Below are 24180 nucleotides of genomic sequence, written 5' to 3'. Positions count from 1 at the left end.
ATATACATATATATATATGTACACGTGTATAGTATATTATCTATATATATATAATGTATATGTATATAAGTATAATATACAATATATATATATAATGTATATATGTATATATATGTGTGTGTGTAAATGTGTATGTGTATGTGCCGCGTTGCCCCTCCTCTTCCCTCTTCCTTGCCTATAAAACAAAATTCCTTTACGGGTTCCCACTATTGAAAAGACTGCCTCCACGCACTGCTACTACACTTTCGTCCTTGCCAGCAAAAGGCTTCTTCGTTCGTCCCCTTGTGTGGTGATTTCCTGTATAGTATTCTTGTATTTTCTCGTTTGTAACTAATTGTACTTTTTGTACATGTATTTTATTTTGCAGTTTTATTGTTTGTCTATCCAGAAAAAAGGCTTTTTCGTTCGTCCTCTGTGTTTGTTTTGTACATGTATTTTAATTTGCAGTCTTATTGTTACGTCTTGTTTGTGTTCGTACTCATTGTGCCCCGCTGCTTGAAATTTTATTTTAATTCTCTCGCAGGAAGGCCTTTGATTAGTTTCTGTTATGCCTTCGAAACATGCCTGAGTCCTCTAGCGACAGCTGATGACGGGGGTTTTGTCCTTGTGTAGCTCGTCCTGTATTTGTTTTTTGTTTTCCGTTTTCTTGTTTTTTTTTTTGGCTTTTTCCGTTTATACGTCTTATTGTGATGTCCTGTACTCCCGTATAATTATTTATATATGCAGTATATATACATGTAGATGTAGGTACGTACATATATGTTTGTATGTATGCATATATTTTTATTATCTCCTATATATATATATATATAATATATATAAATATATACATACATACATACATATATATATATATATATATATATATATATATAATATATTATATATATATATATATATATATATATATATATATATGTATATATATAATGTAACTGTTAAATAAGCCGAACAAGGTAAATTGATCCTAATCCCAAACTGAGACAAGAATTAAGGATCTCTCCTTCTTCTTTACACTTGGAGTTCTACAGGAACAGTACATTAAAACACATTAAGTTTTAATGGTCTTAAAGAATGTACCAGAATTAAAAGAAAGTAAATGCTTTTAGTTGACGGTAAAGGAGATTCTAAGACTGTTCAAAATCATGGAATACGACAATAGCCAATCTAATGAAACACTGATAACTGGAGATTATTGAGTATTGAGTATTGATTAATCAATGGAAATGACAAGTAGGTAGGCTGGAGGTGGAGGAGGAGATGATAGATGGAAACTAATGGAGATTTAGCCTGGAATAAGAATCATTCACTCGAAGTATCTACTGATATTTTTCTTCATATTTAAGGTGGTGAGCTGGTAGAATCGTTATCATGCTGGGCAAAATACTTAGCAGTATTTTCATCTGTCCTTTCTTTTTGAGTTCAAATTTCGTCATGGTCGACTTTACCTTTCATCCTTTCATGGTCAACAAAATAAGTACCAGTTGTGTACTGGGGTCAATGTAACCAGCTTAGCCCATTCCGTGAACTTGCTAGCCTTGTGCTGAATTTTGAAACTGATATTTTCTCAGTATTTTTCAGTGTTTCCAAGGTGCTGAGCTGATAAGATTCTGAACATGCTGGACAAAATACTTAGCAGTATAAATAAAATACAAATAAATAGAGAAATTTCTTGGTGCAGGCCTGACTCTGAGGAAAGAAGTTGACTTCCCATCCACATGGTTCCAGCATCAGTTCCACTGCACGGCACCTTGGACAAGTATTTTCTCCTATAGCCACATTCTGACCAAATCATTGAGTGGATTTGCTAGACAGAAACTCAGAGAAACCTGTCATTTATGTATGTGTACATATATCAGGTTATCCCATAAGTTCTGTCCAAATTTTGAATAAAGAAAACAAGTGATCAAATGTTATATTTAATTGAAATTTAATCATCAACGTACTTTCCCTGATTATCTATGACTTCCTTCCATCTATTTACAAGCTTTTTAATCCCATCAATGTAAAATTCTTTTGGTTTCAAAGCGAAGAACTCTGAAATGTCAGTTTCGACCTCCTCCTGGCTTGCGAAAGTTGTGTCCCCAAAATGATTCTGTAAACTATGAAACAAATGGTAGTCTGAAGGAGCAAGGTCAGGAAAATAAGGTGGATGAGGAAGTTTTTTCAAACCAAGCTCTTCGATCTTCTGTGATGTGATCTTTGCAGTGTGGGGTCATGCATTGTCCTGATGAAACATCACTCCTTTTCGATTCACTAAAGCGGGTCTTTTTTTTTCCTTCAAAGCTTGGTTCAAACACTCTAATTGCTGACAGTAGACTTGAGCATTGATTGTTGCATTAGGTGGTAACAATTCAAAGTGAATTACTCCTTTGCAATCCCACCAGTTAGAGAGAAGAATCTTTTTTCCATGAAGTTCTCTTCTCGGTTGTGGTTGAGCAGTTTCCTTTTTACCAAGCCACTGTTTACGACGTTTAGTATTTCGATAGAAGATCCATTTTTCGTCACCAGTCACAAGTTTATCCAAAAAGGGAGAAATGAGTTGCGAGAATGGAGAGAAGAGCAGAGGTCAACTCGGGATTTGCTGTTGCTTCCGGACAATTCACGAGGCACCCATTTTCCAAGTTTAGGAAACTTTCCAAGTTGTTGAAGGTAACGATGAACAGTTGTATGGTTTGAACTAAGCTTTATTGCCAATTCTTCAACCAATAATACAGGATTTTCTTCAAGTAATGCCTCAAGGAGCTTATCATCAAACTCAACTGGACATCTTGTGCAATCTTCATCTCCAAGGCTGAAATCTCCACTTCTGAATTTTGCAAACCATCTTCTGCAAGTTCTTTCATTCAAGCATTGTTTCCCATAAACTGAGTGTATGTTTCAAGTTACTTCAGCTGCAGAGTTTCCTTTTTTGTACTCATAAAGCATTATATGCCTCAAATGCTCTTTGGATACTTCCATGTTAGAAAGGGTTTTAATCAAAGGAATTTTAATTCTATTGTTCTGTAAAATAATATTTAATTAGTTTAAATGTACACAAATGCATAAAAATAATTTTTAATTCCATTAGACATTCTAAAATACTATTAAATTTCATTCAATTTTAAAAAGGTTAAAAATCAGACAGAACTTAATGGATGACCTAATATATGTGAGTGAGTGTGTGTGTGTGTGTGTATATATATATATATATATATATGAGTGTTTGCATGTATGTAAGCATATGTATATATGTGTGTGTGTATGTATGTATGTATGTATGTATATATATATATATATATATATATATATAATTGCCAACCAAGTGTGGTGTCCTATACAGGACAGTACTATTGACGTTTATAGCCCCATATATATGAGTGTGTGTGTGTGTGTCTCCCCCCACCCCCACTACTGTTTGACAACCTTTGGTTTGTTTACGTCCCTGTAACTTAGCAGTTTCACAAAAGAGAGCAATATAACAAGTACCAAGCTTTTAAAAAATGAGTACAATCATTACTGGGGTTGATTTGTTTGAATAAAACCTTTCAAGGCAGTGCCCCAGCATGGCCACAGTTCAATGACTATAACAAGTAATTTGAAAAAGATAGCTGATACAAAAAATCCATGTGTAGGATCTTCACCAGGACTTGGTCTGAGATTTGTAACCAAAAATAGACAACTTACAAGACTTGTAGAACAACGCTTCTGCTGGAATGGTGTTAGTTTAATCCAGGTTAATCAATAGACAGTATAAACTTACAATTTCTATTCTGCCAAACCTTAATTCCATTATTCCGGTGTCATATTGGTCAAACACTGTCCAAACATTCTAACCACACAGTAGCTTTGTATTCCATCGTAACCCAGTAACAAAGCAGATATCATGTTAAACCATTTAATCACAGTAAACAATGTAGATACTGAAATAACATTTGTTCTGGTTCTACTGTTGTGCTTGTTGTTATTGATGGTACCGTCTTCAAGACAGGAGAATCTGGAGAAAGAGAGAGAGAGAGAATTTTCCCAAAGAACATGATACTAACATGTAGCTATTATTGAATGTAAAGTAAAAGTATTGTTTGAACTAAATCCATTCTCAGTAATTCTTTTGGATTTCTTCAAATATTCGTCTTGAAGAGAGCTAAATATGGTATATTTGCTCTTTTGCATAGAATTTCCTTGTCATCATGCCAATGCTACCAGTATTATGGCCTACAACCACCAACACCATCATCACCCTCACCAACAACAACATGAACAAAAGCCAATACCAACAGCACCTGTGGTCACCGTTCATAGAAACAACACCAGAGAACATGAAGTAAAAAGAAACTGTCAGCCTCAACAATATTACACAGGCATGGATGTGTGGTAAGATGTTAGCTTCTAGACTATGCTGTTCCAGATTCAGTCCTGCTGCAGGGCATTTTGATCAAGCATCTCCTACAACCCTGCAGCTGACCACAGTCTTGTGAGTGGATTTCGAAGGTGGAAACTGAAAGAAGCATGTCATCTGAGTGTGTGTGTGTGTGTGTGTGTGTGTGTGTGTGTGTGTGTGTGTGTGTGTGTGTTTAAGTATGTGGATGGGTTTATATTTCTTTGTATTGATGTTACATCAAATGATAGTTGTAAATGAGTGTCACTGTCATACAAGCAGTGCTATTCATTTCCAATATTTCACAAAAACATGTCTGGCCATGGAAGGAGTAGTGTTAGAGGTTAGCAAGGAAAGAAAGAGAATATATAGTGCATTTGGGCTAAATCTGACAAGATTTTATGTCCCCTTTATTCATGAACAACTTGATGTATAGGTGAACAGTCAACAGCGTTGGAGAACATAAAGACTAAAATTACAGTTGAGAAAAAGTTAGCTGCCATGGAGGATTGGAAGCCAAGTGAATATTGGGAAAGAGTTACCTGTATTATGATGATTTGTGGTGGGTATTAAAATGTCAACATCATCACTACTGCTCAATGCTCTGTGAACACTGTAAAGGCTGTATGATGTGACATGGGCAACTGCAATGGAGACTACAAAGCCATGGCTAGCAAGAAGGGACACAGCAAGTGTTTTCACTGCATCTGTAGGCTGGAGTTCATCAAAACAACTGCAGGACAAGGTGAAGGAAGATCTGAGCAAGGAAATCTAGACTTTGGAAAGAGAGATGGATGCTGGAGGCATGACCATGAAGCTGGCCTTGAATGAAGACCTTTGCTACCACTCATACAAGGGACACAGAGGATGCATTCTAACAACAAAGGCCAATGAGAACTGCTTGACTGGACTGAGGCTACGTTGTTTTCCCATCATTAATCAATTGTATAATAATGTTAAATTCTAACACTATATAGTGCAGTTAGGCTAGTTGTGTGACCACCCATTTTGGCAAAAACATTTGCATACATATAAGATGGTCTTAAACTAATTTTGCCGGTAAATTTGAAACGTTTATATTAATTTAGCATCAGAATTCTTCAAGTTGTTTGATAATAGTTATTGCCTGCATCATTCGAAAAAGAAATAAATTCTGCATAATGTGTAAAAGATAGAAAATAATTTGTATGGTGTTAGTAACAAAATATTTTGTAAGAAACAGAACTTTTATCATCGGTCTTAAATTTATTTTTGCCAGTGTAATTGGGAGCATTCCGTCACTTACAACAAGGGTCCCAGTTGATACAATCAACGGAACAGCTTGCTCGTGAAATTAACATGCAAGTGGCTGAGCACTCCACAGACATGTGTACCTTTAATGTAGTTCTCAGGGAGGTTCAGTGTGACAGGGCTGGCCATGTGAAATACAGGTACTACTCATTTTTGCCAGTTGAGCAGACTGGAGCAACGTGAAATAAAGTGTCTTGTCCAAGTACACAACACGTTGCCGGAAATTGAACTCGCGACCTTACAATCATGAGCCAAATGCCCTAACCACTAAGCTACATGCCTTCACAAATGTATATATTCTTTTATTCTTTTACCTTTTTACTTGTTTCGGTCATTTTGACTGTGGCTCTGCTGGAGCACCACCCTTAGTTGAACACATCGATCCCAGGATTTGTTCTTTGTAAGCCTAGTACTTATCCTATCAGTCTGTTTTGCCAAGCCACTAAGTTACGGGGATGTAAACACACCAGCATCGGTTGTCAAGCGATGGTGTGGGGATAAACACAGACACACATACATATACATATATATGTGCGTGTGTGTGTGTGTGACTGACTTCTTTCAGGTTCTGCCAACCAAATCCACTCACAAGGCTTTAGTTGGCCCAAGGCTATAGTAGAAGACACTTGCCCAAAGTACCACACAGTGAGACTGAACCCATAACCATGTGGTTCGGAAGCAAGCTTCTTACCACACAGCCACGCCTGCACCTATTATATATATATAGAATATAAAGTACCTAAATATAATTATGTATTATGTTATATATATATTATACATATATACATACATACACAAACACATATGCCCACATGCAGGTGCATTCATATACCTATCTATGTATGTATCTATCTATCTATTTATATATATATATATATATATATATATATATATATGCATGTGTGGGGGGGGTGTACATATATATATTATATATAAATGGCTTTCAGAGTCTGTCTTCATTTTGGATAAAATTGGACAAGAGGAAAGAGAAAATAAATCAAACAAAACAAAACCATTCCACCAATCATTTTGAATTTTCTAATTTCGCAGTTAAATTATTTGAGTCATGTTTAATTAAGAATTAAACAGGTTTCCATAAATATAACAAAATTCTTTCAAAATGATAATAAAATATAAATTTTTTAGAATTTCTGCAATGCAAAATTAAACCATCTTAATCACTGAGATGATGCAGTCAGCAGGTATTAATTCCAGCTGTCACAGTTTGCGAATTTTCAAATTTAGATTATCCTGATAAATGAAAGCTCTTTATATTTGCAATAAAATGATGAGATTGTGGTAGAAATATGAAAATATTTTGATATTTTTTGAAAAAAATATTTGGTTCCATAATGACGATAGCATAGTTTCAATATGAAATTGGGAATTATTTTTAGAGATTTCGGTGGAGTGTCTGTATGTGTGCTACATGTTATTTGCTACATGAGTGTTGAATTATATAGCAATGTGTCTGTTTATATGTAGGGGTGGAGGGAGTGATATTCGGTTATATAAGACCTAATCAATGATGATATATACATATATATATATATATATGTGGTGTGTGTGTGTGTGTGTGTGTAAGAGTGTGTGTGTGTGTGTATTTCTACTTTTCTCTCTTCTCTTCTGTTGAAATCATTTGCTGATTTTCAAAACAGTAAAAGTGTAAACAACAAATTAAAAAGGGTGGCTTATTAGAAATTAGAAGCTGAAGGCGAAATTAACAGGGGTCACAAAAGTGATGGAGGGTTCTGATTTTCTTTTATTCTTTTACTTGTTTCAGTCATTTGACTGCGGCCAAGCTAGAGCACCGCCTTTAGTTGAACAAATCAACCCCAGGACTTTGTAAGTCTAGTACTTATTCTATTGGTCTCTTTTGCAGAACTGCTGAGTTACAGGGACATAAACACACCAGCATAAGTTGTCAAGTAATGTTGGGGGGACAAACACAGACACATAAACATATACACACACATATACATATATACGAAGGGGCTTCTTTCAGTTTCCATCTACCAAATCCACTCACAAGGCTTTGGTTAGCCCGAGGCTATAGTAGAAGACACTTGGCCAAGGTGCCACGCAGTGGGAATGAACCTAGAACCATGTGGTTGGTAAGCAAGCTACTTACCACACAGCCACTCCTGCGCCTATCACTTACGTTAAATTAAGAGTTAAATTAACACTAAAAGCCACTAAAGCACTATATTTAATGACTAGTCAGTGGACTCTACTACCTCATATGTTCTTAACATTTAAATCCACATCTTTGTCTATATAGCTAACTTCTCTATAATGTTGCCACTGGATTTGAAAATGTTTGTATTAATGGAAAACCTCTATAATTGGCTGATGAGTACTCAGCATCTTAAATCTGTTGTAATACTTACAACATTTAATAAAATGATGTAGTACGAAACGATCGTACCAAATTACCAGAGACATTCTTGTTGCTTACTTTGATTATATATATATATATATGTGTGTGTGTGTGTGTGTTAAGTCAAGTGAGATCGTAGTCATGACCGATACCAGTTTTAAATGGCCTGTTAAAAGCACCCTTCAAATGTTGGGCGATATGGTGTGCTTGTGAATACCTGCTGAGCCGAGTGAAATCATAGTCAAGGCCGATGCCAGTGCTGTCTGACTGGCACCTGTGCAGGTGGTATGTAAAAAACACCATTTGAGCATGGCCGTTGCCAGTACCACCTGACTGGCCTTCGTACCAGTGGCACGTAAAAGCACCCACTACACTCTCGGAGTGGTTGGCATTAGGAAGGGCATCCAGCAGTAGAAACTCTGTCAGATTAAGATTGGAGCCAGGTGCAGCCATCTGGTTCGCCAGTCCTCAGTCAAATCGTCCAACCCATGCTAGCATGGAAAGCGGACGCTAAACAATGATGATGATGATGATGATGATGATGATTTTGGCCCCAGAAGAATAAAAGGCAAAACTGCCTATAGTGGTGGTTGATCTCAGAACATACGAATCCAAATTAAACAGATCAATTTATTATATATGACAACAACTTCTACTGCTGGTTACCTCACCTCACCTGTCCTCTAACCTGATTTCGCAGTAACACTAAATACAGGTCCATATATTTATTTATTCAATAGCTGTACAATGTTGGTCTTCAAGTTAATTGCTGTCCTTCCTATACTATTATGCAAAACAGTTGTGTCTAGACATGCTCGTTTACATTTTTAATAAGTAGTCTTCAGCCACTGTCATCATCAGAAGTTTAGGGACGGAGTAGTGAGTCGTTCTTGGTGAATTATTAAATAATAGGCACAGGCATGGCTCTGTGGTAAGAAGTTGGTTTCCCAACCACATGGTTCTGGGTTCAGTCCCACTGCATGGCACTTTGGACAAGTGTGTCTCCTACTATAGCCCCAGGCTGACCAAAGCCTTGTGAGTGGATTTGGTAAACAGAAAGTGAAAGAAGCCTATCAGAGATGGCTGATGAAGGGGATTTTTCCTTGTGTAGTTGTCTTGTACTCTGTTTTTTCGTTTTCGTTTCTCGTTGAGTTCTACATCTATTTGTGGTGTCCTGTACACACGTATATATATTTATATATGCATGTATATATACATGTAGATGTAGGTACGTACATATATGTTTGTATGTATGCATATATTTTATTTATTACACTATCGTATGACTGAGCGCCTTCGCGTCGATTCGATTCGATTCGTTTGGTTTCGTTTCGTTTCTTCTTCTCTAAACTGGTTTATATATATATATATATATATATATATTTTTAATATATATATATATATATATATATATATTTTTATATATATATATATATATATTTTTATATATAATCGTTAGCACGCCGGGCGAAATGCGTAGCAGTATTTCGTCTGCCGCTATGTTCTGAGTTCAAATTCCGCCAAGGTCGACTTTGCCTTTCATCCTTTCGGGGTCGATAAATTAAGTACCAGTTATACATTGGGTCGATATAATCGACTTAATCCCTTTGTATATATATATATATACAATATACAAAAATAATAAAATGAAAATGGAGAGTTTAAACTGACATATGTTTATTTATTAACATAATATTATATTATCGTTATCATTAACGCAGGAGTGGCTATGTGGTAAGTAGCTTGCTAACCAACCACATGGTTCCGGGTTCAGTCCCACTGCGCGGCATCTTGGGCAAGTGTCTTCTGCTATAGCCCCGGGCCGACCAATGCCTTGTGAGTGGATTTGGTAGACGGAAACTGAAAGAAGCCCGTTGTATATATGTATAAATATATATATATGTGTGTATGTTTGTGTGTCTGTGTTTGTCCTCCTAGCATTACTTGACAACCGATGCTGGTGTGTTTACGTCCCCGTCACTTAGCGGTTCGGCAAAAGAGACCGATAGAATAAGTACTGGGCTTACAAAGAATAAGTCCCGGGGTCGATTTGCTCGACTGAAGGCGGTGCTCCAGCATGGCCGCAGTCAAATGACTGAAACAATGAAAAGAGAGTAAAAGAGTATTATATAAATATTAATAATCCCAACAATTGTTTTGATATTGATTAATTCAGTCTGTTTAAGGATATCAAACATCTAATATGTAATTTTTGTCTTATTTTGAGTATGAATCAAAACAATTGTGGGGATTATTAATATTTAATTAGGGATTATTAATGCTAATATTTAAACTCTCTAGTTTTCTTATATATATATTATATATATATATATATATATATTATATATATATATATATATATATTTTTAATATATATATATATAGTATATATATATATATAATATATATATATTTTTATATATAATCGTTAGCACGCCGGGCGAAATGCGTAGCAGTATTTCGTCTGCCGCTATGTTCTGAGTTCAAATTCCGCCAAGGTCGACTTTGCCTTTCATCCTTTCGGGGTCGATAATTAAGTACCAGTTATACATTGGGTCGATATAATCGACTAATCCCTTTGTATATATATATATATACAATATACAAAAATAATAAAATGAAAATGGAGAGTTTAAACTGACATATGTTTATTTATTAACATAATATTATATTATCGTTATCATTAACGCAGGAGTGGCTATGTGGTAAGTAGCTTGCTAACCAACCACATGGTTCCGGGTTCAGTCCCACTGCGCGGCATCTTGGGCAAGTGTCTTCTGCTATAGCCCCGGGCCGACCAATGCCTTGTGAGTGGATTTGGTAGACGGAAACTGAAAGAAGCCCGTTGTATATATGTATAAATATATATATGTGCGTATGTTTGTGTGTCTGTGTTTGTCCTCCTAGCATTACTTGACAACCGATGCTGGTGTGTTTACGTCCCCGTCACTTAGCGGTTCGGCAAAAGAGACCGATAAAATAAGTACTGGGCTTACAAAGAATAAGTCCCGGGGTCGATTTGCTCGACTGAAGGCGGTGCTCCAGCATGGCCGCAGTCAAATGACTGAAACAATGAAAAGAGAGTAAAAGAGTATTATATAAATATTAATAATCCCAACAATTGTTTTGATATTGATTAATTCAGTCTGTTTAAGGATATCAAACATCTAATATGTAATTTTTGTCTTATTTTGAGTATGAATCAAAACAATTGTGGGGATTATTAATATTTAATTAGGGATTATTAATGCTAATATTTAAACTCTCTAGTTTTCTTATATATATATATATACAATAAGTGTCAGGCTTACAAAGAATAAATGCTAAGGTAAATTTCTTTGACTAAAAAAACCCTTTAAGGTAGTGCTCCAGCTTGGCCGCAGTCAAATGACTCAAACAAGTAAAAGAATATGCATGTGTGTATATATATATATATATATATAATATATATATATATATAAAACTAGCACTATGACCCGGCGTTGCCGGGTCATAGTGCTAGTGCATGCATATGCAGCTGCGTGCACACATACATGCGAGTACTGTCCAAATCTCTGACCAATCACATACAGCTAGCTGGCATTCAATTGGCGTATCAAGTTTCGGGCATTTTGATTGGGTTTTGGATAGAAAATTCACAAAAAAGTCACTTCTATTGATTTTTTAATGGCTTTGCTGGGTGACTAGGGGAATGTAAAGATGTGCACAACTACCCTTGGACAGTTTTGAATGACCATAGAAAGTGCGAGCCCTCTAACTGAAAAATTGTGGATTTGTTTAAAGGACACACACACAGACATTTTACAGTTTATATGTAGAGAGATACATTAAAAATCAGATTGACTCTTGCTTGCTTGCTTGCAATGTTACCCAGCCAAATTGGCACATAATGGGAAAATACTTTGACATAAGTCTCTCCTGAAAGGTAAATATGAACGGAATTAAATAAATTTCACATAAATCAGATAAGTGGTTATGAAGATATTAAGGGTTTCCAGGGTATAAGTACCCAAAATTAGGCGTAATGGGAAAAGTCTCCGAAATTAACTTAATCCTGAAGGAAATAGACAGTGACTTGACAACAAAAAAATACAATTTGTTTTTTTTACAGTAAATAATCATTTAGAAATATTTTTAAGAGAATGTGATTTCAAATATGTAAGTTGTTTGTACAATAACTATTTTTGTTTTAATTTTTTCTTTAAAGTATTTTTGTAACAGAGTGAAATAATTTTTTCCATAGGTTTTTTCAAGTGCATGCAACATATCTCACTTCCAAAGATTTGGCTGCTATTTCTAGCATGCCCTATTACCACATAACTGCTATTCATGATAAAGGACCCAAAATACTTGTCATGTGGCAGCAGGGTGTGCAAGAAATAGCAGCCAATATCTTCCTTTTTCTGGGGAAAGGTGCCGCTTATGTGTAATTTGGATGTCACATTCACTGAAAGCATATGAAATAACAAAACTCCATTGCTGGGAATCTCAGACTTTCCCTCTGACCCAACGGACCACGGGCAATCTAGTATATATCATCATCATCATCATCATCGTTTAGCATCTGCTTTCCATGCTAGCATGGGTTGGACGGTTCAACTGGGGTCTGGGAAGCCAGAAGGCTGCACCAGGCCCAGTCTGTTCTGGCAATGTTTCTACGGCTGGATGCCCTTCCTAACGCCAACCACTCCGTGAGTGTAGTGGGTGCTTTTTACGTGCCACTGGCACAGGTGCCAGACGAAGCTGGCAAACGGCCACGATCGGATGGTGCTTTTTACGTGCCACCTGCACGAGAGCCAGACAAGGCTGGCAACGGCCATGAACGGATGGTGCTTTTTACGTGCCACCGGCACGATACATACATACATACACATATGGAAACTGAAAGGAGCTTATCATATATATATATCATCATCATTTAACATCTGTTGTCCATGGGCTGGACGGTTTGATCAGGGTTGGTACACTGAGGGACTATACCAGACTCCAGTCTGATTTGACATGGTTTCTACGGCTGGGCACCCTTCCTAACGCCAACCACTCTGAGAGTGTAATGGGTGCTAGTTGCATGACACCAGTATCTGTCATGACTATGATTTCACTTGGGCTCTTGGGTCTTCTTGTCAAGCACAGCAGATTGTCAGAGGTCTTGGTCATTTGTCATTGCGTCTGTGAGGCCCAACATTCAAAAGGTGCGTTTTACGCGACACAAGCATCAGCCACATTGCCTCCGTGAGGCCCAACACTCGAAAGGTGCTTTAAAGCCTTGGTTGGCCTGTGGCTATAATAGAAGACACTTGCCCAAGGTGTCACACAGTGGGTCTGAACCCAAAACCATGTGGTTGGGAAACAAACTTCTTAACACACAGCCACTCCTAAGCCATATTAATAGTTCTTCAGATAAAACAACACCATCTAGGAGGAAAAAGTGGCAATACTTGACAATGTATACTAACTAGGGGTCTGCATTAGTTTGAAACCCTGAAAACCCTTAATATTTTCATAACAACTTATTTGATTTATGTGAAATTTATTTCATTCCATTCATATTTACCTTTCAGGGGAGACTTATGTCAAAGTATTTTCCCATTATGTGCCAATTTGGCTGGGTAACATTGCAAGCAAGCAAGCAAGAGTCAATCTGATTTTTAATGTATCCCTCTATATATAAACAGCAAAATCTTTTAAAATCTTTTTAAATTACTTCTAACCACTTGAAGTATTTCAAATTTTCACCATATTGTTCTTCTTTTACTTGTTTCAGTCATTTGACTGTGGCCATGCTGGGGCACTGCCTTGAAGGGTTTTTAGTTGAACAAATCATCCCCAGAAATTAAGCCTAGTACTTGTTCTATTGGTCTCTTGAGGAAAACGACTAAAGTACAGGGATGTAATCAAACCAACACTGGTTGTCAAACGGTGACTGGGAACAAACACAGACACAAAGACACACACACACACACACACACACACATATATATATATAACATATAATATATATATATATAATATATATATATATCTATATATATATATAGATTATAGATCTCTCTCTCTCTCTCTCTCTCTCTCGATATATATATATATATATATATATATAATATATATATATATACTTTATTTAAAGCAGCAAAAAATTCAACAAAACCTGTTACTCTGAGTTTCACGTTCCCGTTCGTCGGACAGTTTTTGCTAGAATAGAACCGATATGTCAATTCTATCCAGACTAGTATAAACGCTACACCTTTAAAAATGGACTTGTTTGATTGGTCCTTTACAAATAACGGTCAATTTTCGAGCGATAAACAAAAATGAGCTCAAAAAATATATATATATATATAAAAAATTGTAAAATTCGAGGAAAAAACCTTACATCGAATCTTTGGTTAAAATACATATTGTCATTAATAAAGGAAATATAATTAATACATAGAAATTGAAAATAAAATGTTAAAATGCATTAAAATATTACACAACAGTACATATTCATATTAAACTATACATATATACATCAACATACAAAGTTTTGTAAAGGACCAATCAAACAAGTCCATTTTTAAAGGTGTAGCGTTTATACTAGTCTTGATAGAATTGACATATCGGTTCTATTCTAGCAAAAACTGTCCGACGAACGGGAACGTGAAACTCAAAGTAACAGGTTTTGTTGAATTTTCTGCTGCTTTAAATAAAGCATATTACTCTACCACTGGTATTTGAGTACTCTTTTTTCCACCTTGTTTCACATTTATGTGTTTACTCCGGTATATATATATATATATATATATATATATTATATGCAACAGGCTTCTTACCAAGGCTTTTGTCGGCCCAATAATAATGAAGTTACAAGCATTTAAAGTTATGTAACTTTAACAGTTGGAAGCTTCTGTTACTATCACAGAGGAAAATGCTGTCAAAGAAACTCCAGTTTACCACTGGATACGAAAATGAAAACGTTATAGAGCCTCGAAAATGTTTTTATTTTTTAAAAAAGCAATGAGAAAAAAACTTAATTTTATTTTACAAATGAAAATTAAAGGGGAAATAACAAAGAGAAGGTGGCGAGCAGGCAGAAACATTAGCACGCTGGGCGAAATGCTTAGCAGTAGTTCGTCTGCCGTTACGTTCTGAGTTCAAATCTCGCCAAGGTCGACTTTGCCTTTCATCCTTTCGGGGTCGATTAAATAAGTACCAGTTATGCTCTGGTATAAATCATGTCTTCATTCACGATTATTTTTAGAATTTAATTGAAACATATAATCAACTTAATCCGTTTGTCTGTCCTTGTTTGTCCTCTCTATGTTTAGCCCCTTGTGGGTAGTAAAGAAATAGGTATTTCATCTGCCGTTACGTTCTGTGTTCAAATCTCGCCAAGGTCAACTTTGCCTTTCATCCTTTCGGGGGCGGTTAAATAAGTACCAGTTATGCACTGGGGTCGATATAATCGACTTAATTCCTTTGTCTGTCCTTGTTTGTCCCCTGTATGTTTAGCATTGTGTGGGCAATAAAGAAATAAAAATAATAACAAGGGGACATAAATGAATCAACTTACTGTTAACGTAGACTGGCTATATTCAACAAGAGTGAACAAGAGTCTTTTTCTTTGGCACAGAATTCCTCCATATAAACTCGTGTAAATATGAAACGAATAAATTGTCTGACATTCCAAATTGCCATCGTAATTTTCTCTTTACCCGCATTCATATATTCTCCACATTTTTTCGTATGGACGTCGTTATTTGTCGGATCTACAAAGTTCTCCTGATGCACATATACCGTTATTTAGGTATGAGAACCTAATTAAATTTCTATTTATTTTTTAAATACCATATACTGAAAGATTATCCTTTTAAGCTATATGCGAAACAGGGCTTAAATCTATGCTTCTCAACCAAGGTCCACATAAAATTTTGTGGGGTCCATGCAACAAAATGGTAAATTGGGGGTTCCACAATAGTATTTTAAGGGCCCCTGAAAAAAACTTGCTTTAAATGAAACAGCGAGGTTTCTTTCTCTAACATTCTACATCGTTCAACTTACACAGGTTAATGAGTGAAAAACAAAGCAGGAATTTTGATAAAACTAGTTTTTAAATATCGAATGGTTTTGGGGTCCACCAGAATAAAATCGTAATCAAAGGGGTCCATAGATAAAAAAAATGGTTGAGAAGCCCTGGCTTAAATATTTCAACAAATATCAAAAAAGTTATAGTTATTTTATAAATCATTCTTCATTCACAATTATTTTTAGAATTTAATTGAAACATATTATTGTTGTGACCCCCCTTCGGTCAGACACTGACCATGGGCTTGTACCTAGAGAGTTACCCTCCCAGGCACAAGTCTGGGCAAGGTTGTTTTTATGGAAGACCAGCAGTCACCCATGCATACCAGCCTCCCCTCTCCACGCCACCAGTGTTATCCAAGGGAAAGGCAAAGGGGCCGATACAGCTTGGCACCTGTGACATCGCAACTTATTTCTACAGGTGAGTGAACTGGAGCAATGTGAAATAAAGTGTCTTGCTCAAGAACACAACACGCAGTCCGGTCCGGGATTCGAGCTCACGATCGTAAGCTTGACGCTCTAACCACTGAGCCACGCGCCTTCACTGAAACATATATTAGAAGTATAGTAACAAAAAGGTAAAAGATTTTCGATAAAATTGCTGAATCTGTACATAAACAATGATATCCTGTACAAAACGAAAGTAACCATATAAAAGGTACATCCTACATTCACCAAAGGTTGCGAAGATTATACGGCATAACTACAGAAGCGGGCCCCAACCCGCCGATTTTGTTTTTTATTGCTTTCTTTAAAGTAAATATCTTTTGATAAAATTTTCCAGAAATGTTTGAAGTTGGATAGATTGTGATTATATCGAGGAAGGATTATTGAAAAAGACAGGGGTTTTTTTTAGGATCATTTCCGCCACACACCCCCCCCCCGGAAATACACACTTTTTAATAAGATTTTGAAGAGATACGTTTCAGTTGTTGTAAATTACGATGTATTTTCGCTTTTCAAACTTTATCTCGATAATCATGTATCTCTGGAAAAATTATCTCTGGAAACGGCAGACGAAATACCTATTTCTTTACTACCCACAAGGGGCTAAACACAGAGGGGACAAACAAGGACAGACAAACGGATTAAGTCGATTATATCTACCCCAGTACGTAACTGGTACTTATTTAATCGACTCCGAAAGGATGAAAGACAAAGTTGACTTCGGCAGAATTTGAACTCAGAACGTAACGGCAGACGAAATACCTATTTCTTTATTACCCACAAGGGGCTAAACATAGAGGAGACAAACATGGACAGACATAGGTATCAAGTCGATTATATCGACCCCAGTGCGAAACTGGTACTTAATTTATCGACCCCGAAAGGATGAAAGGTAAAGTCGACCTCGGCGGAATTTGAACTCACAACGTAACGGCAGACGAAATAGCGCTAAGCGTTTTGCCCGGCGTGATAACGATTCTGCCAGCTCGCTACCTTATACAATAAAAATAATTGTTTCAAAGCCATCAGTTAGAGAGATTTAGTCGCTACGATCAACCCTAGAACTTAACTGGTACTCTATTTTATCAACCTCAAAAAAAGTGAAAGACAAAGTTAACTTTGGCAGGATTTGAACTCACAACATAAAGAGTTGGAAGAAATGCTGCTAAACATTTTGTCCGACCCGCTAACTTTTCTTAGTCCGGCCCCATCCTAAGTAACGGCTTCTAATTCATGCTCAAAACCAGAGATTTCTTTTCTTTTCTTTAAGAGGAATGATTTCAATCGATTATATTGACCCATTGCTAATTCCGCCGAGGTCGACTTTGCCTTTCATCCTTTCGGGGTCGATAAATAAAAGTACCAGTTTCGCACTGGGGTCGATGTAATCGACTTAATCCCTTTGTCTGTCCTTGTTCGTCCTCTCTATGTTTAACCCCTTGTGGGCAATAAAGAAATATATATTGCCCCATTGCTCGACTGGTGCGTTGTTTTATCGAGCCCAGATGTATGAAAGCAAAGTTGATCTCGGTGGGATTTGAACTTGGAATGTGAAGAGCTGAAATACCGCAGGACATTTTTTTCCGACGCTCTAACGATTCTGCCAGCTCAAGTCAAAGGATAAGGTCGTTCCTTGATTGTTTTTTCTTAATTCCATGTCAACCATTATGGAGCAAATGTACAATCAAATGCTTTCCACCTACGACCATCCTCTTTTTTATTATGGAGAGATATCTAAGACAAAATTACCTATTGTGTGTGTGTGTGTGTGTGTGTGTGTGTGTGTGTGTGTTCGTGCATGCATGTGCGTGTGTTCTTTAATTTTAAAACCTGTAATATGGAGGGAGATTTGGTTGCTACTTCTAGCAAACAGAGCGACTTCATAGCGGCTCCCTGTGGGACCCATGTTATACAATAGTGCCGATATAATATAAATATAACTATAGCTCGCAATATGTTCGGAAAATATTTATGGAACTGCGATGCATACATTCAAGTGGAGATTGAAAACGGAAGGCTTGTTTTTATTTGCAATAATTAATGATAAAGATATCATTCAGAAATTGCTTCAGTTCATTTGAACGTTTCCATTTTTGTCCTTTTTTTTTCTTTTTTTCGCTGAAGGTGATTTATTAAAATATATTTTAATTACAATATACTTTTAAAGTTCGAATAAAATGTTAATTTTTCAAAAATTAGTTTTCGAATTTCACGACTATTTAACGGAGTTAAACGAAATGAAATCAAAATTACAAAGATAATAATTATGATTTTCTTTTTATATTTCATAAATTGTTTCAAAATTAACTTGGTAATTTGTACAAACTAATTATATTAAATTTAATTAATCTTTTTATCTAAATTTTATTAATGAAATGTACAGTAACACGTCTGGAATGTTGTGTCGTCTGCTCTGTACGTCGACATTAGAGAAATTACTCTCCGACACTGAAACACACTCACAACCTTCCAAATTCAGCAATTTAATATCGATTATCATAGATATTGCTTTGATTCCTGAAAACAAGCAATATTCTTTCTCAATAAGTGAACGTTTTCAAGTGTGCAGAGCAGTCGATATGGCCAATAAAGTTAATCTTCTAACAGCTGTCCTATGTTACATGGACAATCACGGTATTCTAAATACTGTGAAGAACGTTTGCAAGGAATATGAGCAAATGGAAAATTGTACATTTTATTCGTTCGACGTTGAAATTGATTCTATAGAATTTCTTAATGAAAATCCATTTCTTGGAAATCTGCTTTTGAATTCTCCTCGTGAAGCTACGCTGCTGTTTCAAGAGATTTTATATTATTATATTACACTTATTAAGCTTCTTAGTGAAGACATAAAACTTAATCAAATTTCAGTTGTAATACGCTTGATATCTATTCCAAATATTGCTGGTGTTTACGTCATAAGAACATTCTGTGACCTTCTTGCAATGCCTGCGAAAAACAGAATGATAACTTTGCAGGGTGTCGTTATGGGAATGACGGCTTTGTCAAAGTATACCCACCACACCATATATGCATGTCCAATCATAGAATGTCCTGGAGCTTCCAGTAAAGAATACATAAGAACACATATTCCTGGTGCCACAGAAGCTCAGATAATTCGGAACAATTTTTGCTGCTTTTATTGTGGGTCGATTTTAGAGGAAATAAAACCATGTCGATATTTAGCTGATAAGATTATTGCTGAAGTCATTCCTTCCTGGGTATTTATGAACTCTAAAAGTTTCCGGCATCAAGCCATTCTTGTCTACATCAGAGGAGACTTAATCAAAAAAGTTAGTCTGGGAAAAGAACATCAGTTTTATGGGATTGTCAGGCGTGATAACCAAGACAGTGAAATATTAGTTACCATTGAGGCAAATAACATTACAAACATTCCTTATGACCTCTTTGCTGGTCATTTTAAATGCTTACCAAACAGTCTTTGGGACATATTTCAAAATACATCAGAAACACCATGGAGGTTTGCTTCCAGTCTAGCATTTTACTTTGCTGATAAAATTGTACCTCCAGGAAGTTTCTGGGTGTTAAAATTAGCCATTCTTTTAAACCTCGTATGCAGTGGAAATGAGAACACTGATCCTTTACATCTTCTTGTAATTGGGGAAGAAAGCCACATTATATCCAAAATCTTGCTCTACTCTCTTCGGTTTTGTCCCCGAGCCATCAGACATACTGCCAATAATTATTTAACAGGCAAGGTAACTGCCGATACATATTGTAGTGCACCATATTTTGTGGAAGCTGGGTCTTTATTATTAGCATCAAATGGAGTATGTTATCTTGGAGATGTTTCACAATGTACGAAAAATACAACTGAAAGATTGAGATCCATCTTGATTGAAAAGAAAATTAAACTTGGAGTGGGATCAAAGTTTACGGAAGGCCTCCCACACCTCATTGAATACCCATTAGAATGCAGAATTTGGGCTTTTGATTCAACAAACTGTAAAATTGCTGAAAAAGGTGATGATCTTTTATCAAAGAACAATTTTGTAAGTAGATTAGGTTATCTGATGGACGCTTTTAACTTTATTGTTTTCACCAGTCCTCATGAGGATTATAAGGTCATGAACCACATTTTTGAAAGTTATTTTGATGAAGATGACACTGCATCTATTTTAGATTCTGATCTCCAGCAGCTTTTAACCAATTTACGAGCACGAGAAGTCAGTCTGACTGACGAAAGTGAACACATTTTGAAGACTTACTATATCGCTTCTCGAAGAGCCCGGAGCATTTCCATGGATTCTTCCCTGGTTCCAGTGTCAGCTTTGCAAGTTCTTGCTCAGATTACTCAGAGTTTTGCTAAACTGAGTCTCCGTCAAAAAGCTACTGTGCCTGATGCCATTATGGCAATACGACTCTACGAAGAGGCATTAATGATGAGATTCGGAATGTCGGTGTTCGATGTCCATCTCTCTCAGCAAAATGACAGTAACAATATCAACACTTTTCTTCAGTCCAATGATGCAGCCATGATGAACTTCTTTGCACAGTTTAAACAATGTTGTACCAGCTTCTCTTAAAAACTAATCACAAACTTATATAAGCTATTTTTTTATTGGTCCTTTTTGAGTGAATTCCAAGACATTTGCTTAGTTAATAACTTTCAAACTTGGTACATAGTACCTCACTGTTACATAGTTTTTTTACTGTTTTATAAAATATGTATTTTTTTGTTACAGAGTACCATGCTGTTTTATACTTACACACTTTTCTTATATTCCTCACCATTTTGTATTCTTACATAGTACCTCACTGTTTCATATAGTTAATAGCCTCCTGACATAGTACCACACACACAGACACACACATACACACACACACACACACTGCCCATAAATTACCTTTACAATTTGATACAATAAATAGTCGAAGTTGTAAAGATAATTTGTGAACAATCTGTATGCTATGCACAGGTACATGCAGACACACACACACAAAACAGCTTCCTTTCATATATATATAATTTAAACAAATATGAACTGAGGGTGGTCAGTGGCATGTATTTGAATGGCATAGACAAGTATAGGTATATCAAATACCATACAACATAAATTCTTGATTTATTGAAGTTCTCTGACTCTAACGAGAGTATCATGATTACCAAATAGCAATGAAGACTCCTGTTGAGGAAAGCAGATAATCATAAAAATCAAGAATTTCTCCAAAAGAGAAAGACAGGCTTTACTGTCTAGTTTCGAAAATAAAGAATTATTTAGTAAAATTTTACGGAGATGTACTTGCATAGCAAGTGACCTGATCTGAGATCGTGTGCTGGAATGAAAATGATTGCAGTGTGGAAGGTGTTTATAAGCCATTTAAGAAACACAGAAAAACCGTTAGATTCATTTCAACATTTAAATTTAATTTGCCTAAATATTTTCATCGCTTTGAGACCGCGACCTGTTCACTGTAGCATGGAATTTTGTCAGTGAACAGGTCACGGTCTCAAAGCGATGAAAATATTTAGGCAAATTAAATTTAAATGTTGAAGTGAATCGAATAGTATTAAGTACACATCTTGTGGCTTCAAGATCTTGGCAATATGATTGGTTATTTATTAGAATGACAATGTAGGGTGGGTGTGAAAGGCTGGATCTGGTCAGTTTGAATGTAGAACCAACAGAATATTTTGGTCTGATATAGCCAGTTTAAATGCTAATTTAATATTGATAAAATATTTGCAATACTTCCAAGAATGTCGTTACACTCAACATTTTAAAAGTAGTTATAACCAGAGCACTCAGAGAGCGCAAACCTTTGCCAAGATAGTACCAATGTCCTCTCAACCATTAGCCGGAGAGGATTTTTAAAATGCAGCATGGAGGCGCAGGAGTGGCTGTGTGGTAAGTAGCTTGCTTACCAGCCACCTGGCTCCGGGTTCAGTCCCACTGCGTGGCATCTTGGGCAAGTGTCTTTTGCTATAGCCCCGGGCCGACCAATGCCTTGTGAGTGGATTTGGTAGATGGAAACTGAAAGAAGCCCATCGTATATATATATATATATATATATATATATATATATATACATGTATGTGTGTCTATATGTTTGTGTGTCTGTGTTTGTCCCCCTAACATTGCTTGACAACCGATGCTGGTGTGTTTACATCCCCGTCATTTAGCGGTTCGGCAAAAGAGACCGATAGAATAAGTACTGGGCTTACAAAGAATAAGTCCCGGGGTCGATCTGCTCGACTAAAGGCGGTGCTCCAGCATGGCCGCAGTCAAATGACTAAAACAAGTAAAAGAGTGTAAAAGAGAGTATGGAATTTTGTCAGTGAACAGGTCACAGTCTCAAAGCGACAAAAACATTTTGACAAATTAAATTTAAATATTGAAGTGAATCTAACAGTTTTTGTGTGTTTCTTAAATGGCTTATAAACCCCTTCAATGCTACAATTGTTTAGTAAAATAACTTTCTCGTTATTAAGCTGGTGTTTGGAACATAAAATTAACATGAAATTTTTACAGAAGGCTTTTAATTAGATCACTTTAACCCGTTTGTTGCCATATTTCTGTTAAAATACACTGCTTTTATTGCAATTAATTTTTTAAATAATGAAGAAATTAATAAAATAATTTAATCATTATTTACAGTTTTGTTCCTATATTTCTTTTTTTTTTTTTGCTGAAAGTAATTTTGAAGATAATGAAGAACACGGCAAAAAGAAAAGAGAACTGAACGAGTATTCTCTGCGATACTTCCTTATTCTTTGATTTAATTTTCAGACTTCTTCCAAACCCACCTCAGCTTAAATTAATCCAGTTGAGATTGCCTCTCCAATGATAGCTGGCCACCAGGGGTGATGGTAGTAGTAGTGGTAGCAGCAGCAGCAGCAGTAGTAGTAGTAGTAGTAGTAGTAGTAGTAGTAGTAGTAGTAGTAACAGCAGCAGCAGCAGCAGTAACAGCAACAGCAGCAGCAGCAGTAACAGCAGTAGTAGTAGTAGTAGTAGTAGTAGTAGTAGTAGTAGTGGTGGTGGTAGTAGTAGTAGTAACAGCAACAGCAGCAGCAGCCATAGTAACAGTATAATCGTAGTAGTGGTAGTAGTAGTAGTAGTAGTATAGTAGTAGTAGTAGTAGTAACAGCAACAGCAGCAGCCATAGTAGCAGTAATAGTAGTAGTAATAGTAGTAGCAGCAGCAGTAGTAGTTGTAGTAGCAGCAGCAGTAAAAGCAGCAGGAGTGGCCCTAGTAGTATTAGCAGCAGCAGCAGTGGTGGTGGTAGTAGTAGTAGTAGTAGTAGCAGCAGCAGTAAAAGCAGCAGGAGTGGCCCTAGTAGTATTAGTGGTGGCATCATCATCATCATCAGCAGCAGCAGCAGCAGTAGTAGTAGTAGTAGTAGTAGTAGTGGGATCATGCACTGTAACAGCACATCAGTGCATCCCCCAATCATTGGTGACCCCCTACCTGTGGTGGATGACAGCTTTGCGCCACTCAGACAACAACCCTGCAACCTATGGCCCTGTTTTGGGTGGTCATTGCTGGAGAGGCTTTTACAAGGCTGGAGTGCTAATCCTCCCTGAACCAATATGGAAATAAAAGCCTGAAGCTTTTATTTGCACTTGGAACGAAAATATCAAAAATGGCTTCTGAAATTTGTTTGTAGTTTTGACATTAGT

At 36.4% G+C, this 24180-nt stretch overlaps 1 protein-coding gene across 1 annotated transcript; it reads left to right on the top strand.

Moving 5' to 3' along the window:
• Positions 1–18972: 18972 nt before the first annotated feature.
• LOC115225685 (minichromosome maintenance domain-containing protein 2-like) lies at positions 18973–21204 on the top strand. Its single transcript, XM_029796602.2, has one exon. The coding sequence runs from the start codon at positions 19118–19120 to the stop codon at positions 21083–21085; it is 1968 nt and encodes a 655-aa protein (XP_029652462.2). The 5' UTR covers positions 18973–19117; the 3' UTR covers positions 21086–21204.
• The last annotated feature ends 2976 nt before the right edge of the window (positions 21205–24180 follow it).

Source organism: Octopus sinensis, linkage group LG28 (genome assembly GCF_006345805.1).
Source record: "Octopus sinensis linkage group LG28, ASM634580v1, whole genome shotgun sequence".
Lineage (NCBI taxonomy): Eukaryota > Metazoa > Mollusca > Cephalopoda > Octopoda > Octopodidae > Octopus > Octopus sinensis.
Note: the sequence above shows the minus strand (reverse complement) of the source record. Positions and strands in the feature narration are given on the sequence as shown.